The sequence below is a fragment of the Thermobia domestica genome, chromosome 7, assembly GCF_964235325.1.
Source record: "Thermobia domestica chromosome 7, izTheDome1.hap1.1, whole genome shotgun sequence".
NCBI classification, from domain to species: domain Eukaryota; kingdom Metazoa; phylum Arthropoda; class Insecta; order Zygentoma; family Lepismatidae; genus Thermobia; species Thermobia domestica.
In genome coordinates, this window is record NC_137460.1 from 151,622,311 (window position 1) to 151,635,165 (window position 12,855).

General features: G+C 37.5%; 1 protein-coding gene across 6 annotated transcripts in view; it reads right to left on the reverse strand.

The window, feature by feature from the left end:
* Positions 1–12,855, reverse strand: part of trio (trio Rho guanine nucleotide exchange factor) — a 1,041,517-nt gene that overhangs the window by 745,777 nt on the left and 282,885 nt on the right. For all 6 annotated transcript variants that reach the window (XM_081765424.1, XM_081765422.1, XM_081765425.1 and 3 more), the window contains exon 3: positions 11,051–11,240. In XM_081765424.1, coding sequence (XP_081621550.1) covers positions 11,051–11,229 — 179 coding nt within the window. In that variant the 5' untranslated portion in view covers positions 11,230–11,240. The remainder of the gene's footprint in view (positions 1–11,050; positions 11,241–12,855) is intronic.

Sequence of the window (12,855 nt, forward strand, 5' to 3'; positions counted from 1 at the left end):
CAATTGGACCGGCAAGCGCGGTGTTGCCAACTAGGGAAATTAAAATTTCCGTAGATTTAGGCTAAAAAGAAACTTCGAAATTTTTGTTTATAAATCCGTACCTATACGTCCAAGCGCAAGTCAACTTACGCCAGTCTAACGTTGACCCTTACTGAACAAAAGCGGGTACAGATCGTTACAATGGGGTAATTAGGGGGGTGCACGAAAAATTCTTATTTAGATGCTAAAATATGATTTTTCTCGTTTTTGCCTACTTTTCTGTTACCCTTTTTTTTTTAATTAGAAGCTTTGTTTCTTAAATATCGCCATGATACTTGTAGAATATATTAGTAGTGTACCAATGTTTATTTTAAGATAGTTTGCGTGTCTGGTAGCAGTGCTGTCAGCTACAGAAAATTCTCGATTTTAGGGGGATTTTTTTTTTTTTGAAAACTTCCTTTTTTGTCTAACCATTAAAATCTTGGCAGTAATAAACCTCAATCTGCTTCATCCAACCTTCTTGTAAATACCTCGTTAATATGCTACAAAGCACAACATAAAAAGTTCGTGCATGGAGGTGTTCCTCCATGACAGGCAAAATATTGTAAAATTTATAATGTCTATATTTATTTTGTAACCTTCTTCACTTCTCAATAATAAAAGATGCATCTAAAATAGTATTGTCCTACCGAGGATAACAATAAAAAATATCCCATAATCATTATTCAATTAATAACTAATCACTCTATTTTAAAGTTACGAAACAGTACCACTGTCTGAAAGCCTCGTCCTTATCCTACACAACGCACCATAAAAAGTTTCAGTAAGGTAATTAGGGGAAATGCAGTTAAGATTAATAATAAACCATGTTCTGTAAATGGTAAAAAAATTGTGGATTTCTGAGGTAGAATGAGATGCTTACTTTTTTTAAAATTTCATGTTTACTTTGTTAGATATCGCCATGACACTTGTGGAATATTACTGGGGTACCAAGGTTTATTTTTAAATAGTTTGCGTCTGCCTAGTGGCAGAGCTTCTAGCCCAAAAAGTTAATTCCCGATTTTAGGTGAAAAATTTGGAAAATTTCCCTTTTCCTCTCTATTATTTCCCTCTTGCTGGCCACACTGTAACAAACGTACCACTATCAGAAAGCCTCCTCTTTGATCTACAGAAAGCACCATAAAAAGTTTCTATAGGATAATTAGGGAAGCTGTAGCCCGTGCACATTTGTTGATTTTTGCTACTGAGGCGTAAAAGGTGTAAAAATAAATCCTGACATTCGGTTAGGGATTTTTGTAAGTTTTCAACCGTATATTTCCCTCAATAATTTCCCTCCCGTTGGCAACACTGCGATCTAAATTACACCAAAAAATAGCCACGTCCCTCTTCTAAAAAAAATAATAAAAAAAAACATATCAATCGGTTAAAGTTTTTGAGCAATAAGTCACTAACTGAAAATGTAGGAAAACGCCAAAAATGACCTGAGTCCGAAAGGGTTAACAGTGCTCTTGAGCCAAGAATGGCGAAAAGACGCACTATTTGCCGTTGATTTGTCAAATTTCGTTTCGGCGACACCGCATTATATATATAAAAAAAAAAAGGCCAGTGGGCATACAGAAACAACATGTTTGGATGAGCTCCTTAGGAACATAGTGGAAGCGGACCATCGGAGAAGTGTTCATGCCACTGCAGACGGGTTAGGCACAAACCATACCACTATCGTTTGGCGGCTTCGTTCAGTCAATAATTTGAAGGGAAAAAATGTGGACGCAGTAAATGCCACATTTGGACGTCATCGGTGCATGTACGACCACGTTCAAGTTCTGCATATCACTTCTTTACTGCTGTATACGATGGAGCAGATGTGCCGTAACATTTGTTAAACCACTACTTGGGTTGGACCAGTGGCGTAGCAGCTGCCCCCGCAACCCCCGCAGTGCGGGGGGGCCCCGATGTATAGGGGCCCCGAAGTCTTGCGATGAATAAAGTTTTAAAGAAGTAGAACTTCCACCTTACTTGTGTCGGCTTTACAAGTGGGGCCCCTTCTCTATACTTTGCGGGGGGGCCCGCAAAAGTGTGCTACGCCACTGGGTTGGACAGTATTTTTCCAAGTAAAATGTAATGTTTAATCAAAATACGAAATTCTTTGGAATATTTTTTTTTCTTCACACAAGTAGCGTCACATTTATGCCTTTAACTCGTAAACTACTGCATGAAATGTTATGAAACTTATGATGGGAGACTAGTTAAGTTGGGGTATGACTAGAGCAGGCCTGTCCATGAATTGGCTCCCGGAGCCAAAGCGTGAGCGAGCACGAGCGAAGATAAGAACAGGTGAACACAGGTGCTGCTAGCTTCGCTTCTTCCACTGCATCCGATAAGTGTTGCCAACCATACATGATGGCAAAAAACCTATGGCCAAGCCTGGCCAGAAATTCGCACGATGATAAGCATTGAGCAGATGCAAGCATGAAATGTGCAGGTGTGCTCTCCCCCTCCCCATTTCGAAAGCAGTGACGCGAAAACACTCCAGGAAATAAAATTGGTACGTTTTTTGGTCGAGGAAGACGCATGATAAAGGTTACAGTTAGCGTTGAAGTAACTAACAAATGAACAAGAAAGAAAGAAAGAAAGAAACTAATATTAAACATGTCATCTTACAGACGTAAAAACGACTGAAAAAATCGGTAACGAATTGTTTCAGACCTTTTTAGCTTGCTTACACGATTCGTGACGTTGTATTACATTAGCACTCGGTCTGTAACTTGTCACTCGCTTCACGTTTGCTAAGTTGTAAACGCCTTTCGTTGCTAGATTGATAGGAGAACGACGGGAGGTTAATAATAATAATAATAATAATAATAATAATAATAATAATAATAATAATAATAATAATAATAATAATAATAATGCGTATTATTATTATTATTATTATTATTATTATTATTATTATTATTATTATTATTATTATTCGGACCAAAGAGGGATGAAAATGGGGATTGGAGGAAATTCATAACTAGGAATTGCATAGTTTATACCGCTCACCTAACATTATTAGGGTTATTAAGTGTAGAAGGCTCAGGTGGGCAGGCCATGTAGCCAGAATGGAAGAAATTAGAAACGCTTTCATAATTTTAACTGAAAACCCAATTGGAAGAAGACCACTAGGAAGACCTAGGCGTAGATGGGAAGACAATATTAAGATGGATCTTGCAGAAATAAGAGTACAGAGTAGAAACTGGATCCAGTTGACTAAGGACAGAAGTTAGTGGAAATATTTTGTAAACGCGGCATTGAACCTTCGGGTTCCATAGGCCATAGAGTTAGTTAGTTATTATTATCTAAAAGAAATGTTCAAATGTTGTTAAGAGACAATTACACAGAAGAACTGAGTTCCGACCAAACACTAATTTGCCGGAAGGAAATTCCAGTGCAGTCCAGCCTACTTTAAGCGTTATCCGTGCAACCCACGTTTCATGTTCAAGACACTGGGAATAATTGTTCGTATCATTCAGTTGGAACGTTTCCTTCCGAATTTACGCTATTACAGTAGACCTCCGCTATTACAGTAGGCCTACGCTATTACAGTAGGCCTACAACATTGTGACTTTCAAAATCAGTCAGTAACTATCAAAGAAAGACAAGCGTGTAGCTTCAGTCGTTGAAATGATTTAACATTCTTTTTCACTTTTAACAAGCCACCGGCAAGCAACCAGCCAGGGACAATACATTTTTCCTTGTTAAAAAGACACTCCTTGTTATATATATATATATATATATATATAAAACTAATTGCAGTCACTAACGGTCACTCTTAAAAATGGAAAATCTCTTTGGCTCTCTTAATATTTTGTTTGATTCTTTGCGATCAAAGTAACTTTAAAAGTGGAGTAAGAAATACTATTCTTCTTATTGATAGTGTAATAGTGGCTTCTAATCTCCACAACCAACCCCTTGCTAAGCCTATTCGTACACACATACATGCATAAGCTAATTTTCTGGAGATAATACTTAGATAATTACAAACAAGTGCTACAGTTTTTTTTTTCGTATCAACAGATTATCTCTTTTCCTAAAAAGCGAAACAACATAATATAACAAACCCACACTCGGATATAACAAACCCACATCCTTCTTTAACAAAAGGAAAGAAAAAAGAAGAAAAGGAACGTACATAGTTTATCATTTGATTGCTGTTACAAGTTTGTATTGTCTATAATTAATGGTTACCACATTGTAAAAAAACACTTTACACTAAATGGCAATCAGTTACCATACATACTTTTTTTTGGTAAGCTAGTGATTACCGCCAAGGTTGACAACACTTGCGCTCCTCTAAGGACGAAACCCGAAGATCCACGAAGCACGAACAATGGTATTTGCCCGTAGAATGCTCGTGAGCGTTCACGAGGAGAGTTTCCACTATCTGCTCGCCGTGGGCATGGCTGGACTAGAGACTAGTTAAGTTTGATGCTACTATTTCAAGCGTCATGCAGAGTTTACATCCCATGTCGTATCTCATATTTTATCAGCCTCGTTAGAGTTGGCCCAACATCTACTCAACTCAACTCAAGATGACATGGAAAGGATGAGGTTCAGACAATTGTACACATCCAGAGAGAACTGCAGGTGGTATTCGACAGTTTTTAGACAGAAAAAAAAAATACTTCACACAGTATTCCTAATAATAAGGGGGCTGTTGGAATAAATATATATGTACAGGAAGGGGCTATCTTGAGGGTGATAGCGACCTCGAAATACCAATGATAAAGTTTTGGTATCAGTCCGGAGAAGTTTGGATATTAAATTGTATAATTCATTTACAATTGTATAACTGTATGTCTACGAAGAATAACTCATTAACCGTCATTTGAATTAGTCAAAAAAAAAAAAAAAAAAAAAAAAACTTCTTGCTGGCGAAGCGATATACAAACTCTTGAGAACTTCTATAGTCTTCTGACCACCATGAATAATTCTGCCGAAGCATAATCAATTGCTGTCCAGTAACATTAAGAAACTGTCATGGATTGACATGCGCACATACATATAGGTCCAATAGAGAACCTATATTTTTGAAGTGGGTTTAAATAGGTTATTTATTAGACCCAACAATAGCATGGAACATTAGAATATCAATCACCAGATAGTAGATCACCTATATTTCTCTATTTTATAGAGCATAAATACAATAAGAAGGCTTACTTTTTATTTTATTTTCTTAAGAAGTTCTACAATAGGACTTATGAAAGCATGTAACCACAAATAAAAGAAGTGACTTTAACGTGAGATTCTGGTTACGAGCTAATCCCTCATATTTCACTGGGCTAATATTGGCATCCTTGACTGAATCAATCTTCGCAACACACATCAATCGACAGGCAGAATGAATTATTGCTCCACACCATCTACGCAAATCCAGTAACAACTTCCATCACCAGACGAATTCACAGCCTCTGATTGATGAGCTACATATAATCGATATGCTCCACATGCCTGGGTATGAATGAAAACTCCATGAAAAAATTTATAGCACTTGCTTTATAAAAGAAAAATATAAATATAAAAACGATTAATAAATTATTCCTTTATTATATCTCGAAATTTACAAACCACGAGGAACATGCCGTCATAAATACAACATTCACGTTATAAGATATAGTCATTACATATACCTATCTTGAACAAAGAATTGAGAACAAGAATTCGTGTGAAGTATTGTACTGTATGAGTCAGAAACATGGTCATTACGTAAAATGATGAAGTTTTCGAAATGTGGGTGTGGAGAAGAATGAAACGAACTGGCTTCGTCGTGAGGAAAACGAATGAGAGGGTGTTAAAAATTGTGAGGAGACAAGAACGAATTTAGATATTACTGGCTGAGACATTGGCTTAAAAAAAAAAAAAACTATATCATGAAGAATGAGTTAAAGGGTATGGTGGCAGGAAAGACAGGGAGATGGCGAAGGACAATATCAAAACACAAAAACCGTACGTGAAGACGAAGCGCTTATCGAAAGACCGTGGAGCATGAAAGCTTAGCTGCAGCAAGCGACCTGCTAATAATGGCAGAATACTTATGATGATAATGATATGTACATGAAAATATTGCTCTTATTTATTATGAAGTAGAACACAACCTCCGAAAATATATTAGTCGGGAATTCGAATAATAAAACAAACTCGGTTTCCAAAATGTATACGTAGAAAATGGCTGCATTCGTATTGTGGAGTACAGAAAAGATACCTCAACATCTGCCAGGATGACGAACGGCGCAATTTTCGAATCCAAGACCACATGCTTACGAAGCATAGATCCTAACTGAAACTTTCCAGCAAGAAGGGTGATCTATTTTCAGTAAATTAGCGGTTTGCTCATCAATGCTAACTCGAATAAGTATTTAACACTATAAGGACGACATGAGTCAGTATAACTCATTTCATTCTTCGAATGCAAAATATTTTAACTCTTTTCCAATCGGTTCTTTCGACTTTTTATCACATATTCTCTCAGTATGTTATATGTGTATTTTAAAGCCATTTGGACAATTAGTTCTCAAGATATTGCTATATATACATCTATAAGGTCGATGAGAGTCATTTTAACTCACTATTATTCCAAATTAGGTTTTAAATAATCTTGTCAATTCTTTGAACTAAAATACAGTAGGAAGTCGAAAATCCCAACTAGTTGGGACCACAGGTAATTCGGATTTTCAAAAATGACCAAGAAAATGCCATTTAGACTTAAAATATACTGTACGGTATGCTCTTTTGTCGATACAGTGGTTATCAGTCGTTTTTTTTTTTTTTCAGAAAAAATGTTCCGGGGGTGCACACGCAGTATTCCGGGGGGCACTGCTGTTATTATTCTATTTATTATTATATTATAGACGTATTATTTTGGTCTTATCCGGGGGGCACTCTCAGAGCTCCGGAGGGCGGTGCCACCCACAAAAAAAAGTCTGAAAAAAATGAAATCTTTGAGTTTTACGTCCCATGGTTGTGCCGGTTAGGCTAAAGGAAACGGTGATGATGAGTAATGAATGAAATGGTGGAATGAAGAAAGTGGAAAGAAACGGGAGAACCCCGAGAAAACCCACGCACACGGTGTTTTCCACCACAAAGTCCACTTGGCGGGGGTGGGATCCTACTGTAATCGACGTCCTACTGTAATAGGTTTAGTAATGGAATAGTAATCATAAAATATTGTTTTATTGTTATACAGGGTGACGCAGGGAAGTGGGAAATTTTGAACGTTAGAGTTGGCAACACTGCAGTGCCTGCAGTTGTTTGGGAACCGATTCGTGGTGGTTGTAAATGCGTTGCCATTAGTAATTATCCAACATTGGAACGTGCTATCGCTGTAAGAGCGTTTTACAAGCAGAGTGTTAGTGTTACTGCTGCGCAAAAGATATTTCGACAGCATTACCAGCATTGCAAGATTCCCTGATCTTAGTGTGTGCGATTTCTTCCTGTGGGGGCATTTTAAAGGCAAGGTATACCGCACACGTCCTGCAACTATCCATGAATTGCAAGATGGATGATTGAAGACAAAATCGTTGCCATTCTCCGAGACATGCTACACCAAGTATTCTGGAGTTTGCATAACAGGCTATTAGAATGTGAATGCCGAAAGGGCACATCTTTCCCATGTCACCTTTAAGAAGTAAAGAGACAGTCTGTGATATTTTCTAATGAAAACACAAATGGCATACTGTATACATGCAAATTACATATCTTCAAAATTTCCTGTTTACTTGCGCCACCCTGTTATATATACAGGGTGTTTCAGATAAAACGTCCAGTGCTTATAAATCCGAAACGGCTGAGAATAAAAAGATGAAACAAAAACTGAGATAGGAAAATGTCATAGGGTGCATCACATGGTGTTGTTGTGGTGACCCCCAGGGCCCTCCTTCAAGGGGGCCCAGGGGCCAACTTCAAATTTTCAAATAAGAACATGTATTGCATCATACCTCATCCAATAGTGCTTGAAAAACGAAACAACTTTTGTAGGAAACAATTTTCGATTTGGGCCACCGTTTTTAAATGGCCGCAAAAAGTGGGTCCTATATCAGATAAAACGTCCAGTGCTTATAAATCCGAAATGGCTGAGAATAAAAAGATGAAACAAAAACTGAGATAGGAAAATGTCATAGGGCACATCACATGGTGTTGTTGTGGAGACCCCCAGGGCCCTCTTTCAAGGGGGCCCAGGGGCCAACTCCAAATTTTCAAATGGGAACACGTATTGAATCATACCTCATTCAATAGTACTTGAAAAACGAAACAACTTTTGTAGGAAACAACTTTTGTAGGAAACAATTTTCGATTTGGGCCACCGTTTTCAAAATGGCCGCAAAAAGTGGGTCCTGTATCAGATAAAACGTCCAGTGCTTATAGGCCTAAATCAGAAACGGCTGAGAATAGAGAGATTAAACAAAAACTGAGATAGAAACGATGATAAAGCATATCAAGTGGTGTTGTTGTGGTGACCCTCAGGAAACTCCTTGAAAGGGACCCAGGTGCCAACTTCAAACTGATACAGGACTTTTTGCGGCCATTTTGAAAACGGTGCCCCAAATCGAAAATTGTTTCATACAAAAGTTGTTTCGTATTTCAAGGACTATTGAATGAGGTATGATTCAATACATGTTCCCATTTGAAAATTTGAAGTTGGCCCCTGGGCCCCCTTGAAGGAGGGCCCTGGGGGTCACCACGACAACACCATGTGATGCGCCCTATGACATTTTCCTATCTCAGTTTTTGTTTCATCTTTTTATTCTCAGCCATTTCGGATTTCTGAGGGCCCTGGGGGTCACCACAACAACACCATGTGATGCACCCTATGACATTTTTCTATCTCAGTTTTTGTTTCATCGTTTTATTCTCAGCCGTTTCGGATTTATAAGCACTGGACGTTTTATCTGAAACACCCTATATATATATATATATATATATATATATATATATATATATATATATATATATATATATATATATATATATATATGCATGCGTGTGTGTGTGTGTGTATGTATGTATGTTTGTGCGTGTTTCAATGAGTACTTTATATTAAAGTTATTTAGGTCTCAACAAATGAGGATGGCACCTAAATACAGAAGTGCTATTGAAGACATATGTAACTTTCATTTTGCAGAATTGAGGAGCTTGCTACAATAAGGAGTACGATTCGAATTCGACGGTTTGTACTATTTTCTCATCATCCTCTCTTCCCTCCAAAAATAACTCAAACGATTGGCACAAAAAGGAGTTAACTACTCCAACCACTTCTAAAACTGTCCAATAGTTGCAGACCGACTTCTTAAATTATCCACTAGTTGCCGTAATACTATAGTATGTGAGAGCAAATTAGTATGGATTGTCATATGCTTCCAAGAACTGAATACCATTCGAAAATGCGGGGAGGGAGGGTAATTACCCCCTACTGTCGACGGTCATGTTCGTGAGTGTTAGCGTTCAAGATTATCATTGGTGCGTACTTGTGTGCGTAGCAATAGTTGACAATACCTAGGTAGATAGGAATCTCTGAAGTAGTGAGTGTTTATTGTTCGCTCTTACTGGAAAACAGAGCTGACAGTATTATGCCAAAAGCAAATTCCAGAAGTACGAAAGCAGACATCCATTGAATACGTTCATCTTATCGAAGAATCAGGGGCGTCATTTCAGACTTTGCTTGAGGGGGGCAAGGGCACCACCGACACAAGACTTTCACGTTTTGTAATACTATATTAGTTATTATACTATATTATATTATATTAGTAATATAATACTATATTATACTATGTTACTATACTATATTATATTAGTAGACAATCGATTAAAGTATATGTATTCTTCAAACTCTTGGGGGGGGGCAATTGCCCCCTCCTGCCCCCCTAAATGACGCCCCTGCGAAGAACTTCAAACCAAAGGATTGCACGAGCATGGGTCGTCCAGAAATATCAAAGACAGTCCAAAGCGTCGAGAACATGCCGGCGTACTCAAATAAGCCACTGCCCCGACTTACTGACTTACACGGGAATCAGAGATGCCCAAAAGCACTTGACACCTGCTACGAAAAATGCGGAGTTTCGTGCGTATCGTATCTCTGTGGTTTATGAATTAAAAAAGCTAGGCCAGATTAGAAAGGATGGTATATTACCGATCGCTCCAGACACACCTTTAGGAAGATATTGGAATTCTGAAGGAGTGGTTTCATCTGTTGGGATAAGTTAATTCTCAAAAATTTCGTATTTGCGCAAATGAAAATCCCAACGCCATATACAAATAATCCAAGATAATCGGTATTTCGTGTGGAAAGTCCACGCAGCGTATAATTAGTCTCATCATCTACAATACAACCATTATAACAACTACATACACAGAATAATATAAGAATTTCAATAAATTAACTGGATCCAATTGAATATTTTCACCAGGATGAGACAACGTTACATATATTACTTGCCAGGATGGCCGAAATTCACTTGTTATTCCTTGCTGACTGTAATTTCGAAGTCTTTTTGCACATCAAGCACACCTAGCCTGACGCCAACTGAGTAATATTGAAATGTCTGAAAGGGATAGTTTACGCGAACAATCTACGAACCATAGACTCATTGGAAGTCAACAGCTGCGAAGAAACTCACGCAATGACACCGGACGTCCTAGCAATGTGCACAAAATTCAAAATTATTTGGACATAAATTGTGGCCTTCCATATTTGTTCAATTGCAACTACTATTTACGTATTCATTATTTAGAGAAGTAGATGTTCCATCAGAATCACAGAAACAACACTTAACATCGCAAAAGAAGAACTGGCCTAGCAACTGAAGCAGAATTTAGCTCCAATATGAAAAAGAGATACTATTAATGAAAACATAACTAACAATATTGTAATGTCAAGACGGTTAGATGTGTATGTATTTATATATAAATGTCAGTTCGTAGAAGCCAAATTATTTTTCGATGGTTTAGAAAAAGTGAAATAAAAACAACAATTATTTAGGAGACAAGCTGTATTTATATCATCATTGTGAAAGAAAATAAAAACACAAGTACTTACCATGGAATGCTGAGCAAATATTGCAGCAGACGACGATAGTCGTCTGGCTTGGCCCTCTCCCGACGAGGTGTTGCGGGAAACGTGAGGACGGGACCGCCTCTTTTATCCCTCCCGCCCGCCAGGATGGCTAGCCGCTCCTGGAGCAAGCCCATCACATCAAGAGCCCGCAACCCGTCCATCCTGCGGGCTTCTGAAATACAATAAATATTATTAATAATATATAATTCCTACTAAACATTTGAATAAATGCTTTAAAAAAATGGCGCTGTAAAGGGATATTCAGCCAAATCGAAAGGAATTTATCAAGCACTGATAATCCTATTTAAAACGGAATATGTTATTTGAATTTTCAAAGTTACGAATAAATTTGCAGCCAGGATTTCAATGACTGCAAAGGGTAGGTGTGACAAAACCAATTCTAAAATATGTTCCGAACAGTTTAAGAAATTCGTTATCCTATGAAGTGATGTATTTAAAGTAAATGCATTGCATTGTCGGATTGTTCACAGGTGTACAGGTGTAGGTTCTTATATTTACCTGAATTCCTCTCTTTTACTCATTAACTAAGAAGAGTATATGTATCGAACTTCAATGGTAGTACTATATTCAAAAATCTCATACGAATGTTGAAATGGGACATTACATTCCATACAAACAACGCAAAGCAAGTACCAAAGTATCTGAATGTTCATGTATTTGTACATATATTATTGCAATTCGATGAACTGAGTAACAAGATTAGACAATTACTAATTCTAGATAAAGGCTTATATTTGAGTATGTAGATATACAGTAGTCTATATACGTTCTTTGGATTTAATTTGAAGATCTAAGAAAAACACAGCTAGCGTGTTGAAAATACATTTTTATTTGCATTTTGCTTGCAACTCAAAGATCTAGCCGATAAAACTTAGTTTCTCTACCTTTTATGTTGCAGTTAAATTTTTTCTTTCTTTTCCATAGCAAACGACGTTCTACTTTTCTGAACAATCAACTGGAAATACTCGAAGAACTTTGAGAATCTCACGGAAGAAAATGCTGTTCCAGATAAAGACTTCTCTCAATCAGAATACGCTTCGCTGCATGTAGGGAGAGAGATACAGACAGACGACGAGATCACCTGAATAACTCCAGGTGCTTTCCTACTCCAGCCTTTTTCCTTCCGTCTGCCATAAGGATAGCCCCATTTCATGCTCAGCTGGAGTTTATTTGTTCTGTGCTTCGGTTCCTTCTCCAATGCTTCTCTACTCGATTTATTACCTGCCTGTGGGGGACGTACTTCCGTTTTGCCTCCATGAAGCAACACAAATTTTCCATCTTTCTCACTAGATATATCAGCATTTGCTCTTTATATCGGGCCAAACAATGGAAAAAATGGACATGGTCCAAGTATTCGTAACAATTATTATAGCAATTCTATGCAACATACGGATCACTCATAAAACAGAGAATGGATTCTAAGAACGATCCTAATAAAATAAACAGGAAAATACCGCTCAGAATACATTATTAACACACTATGTGCTAATACTGTGCAATTTCACTCTTTAAAGGAAGTAACAGAACTCTGTATAAACACATCTGGCAGTTTGCCAACAAGGAGGTAGATTAAGTTACTTCAAGTCGTACTTAGATAATCAAGACCGCTACTGTCAGAACAAGGCAAATAAAGTTGATATTTGCTCGAAAGATTCAACTTGGAAGTTTATATGAAAAAAAAAAAGAGCATTTAAACGCGTTAAGTACAACATTATTAGCAACGAATATTGACATACTAATTGAAATCTATCGGAGGTAACAGAAAA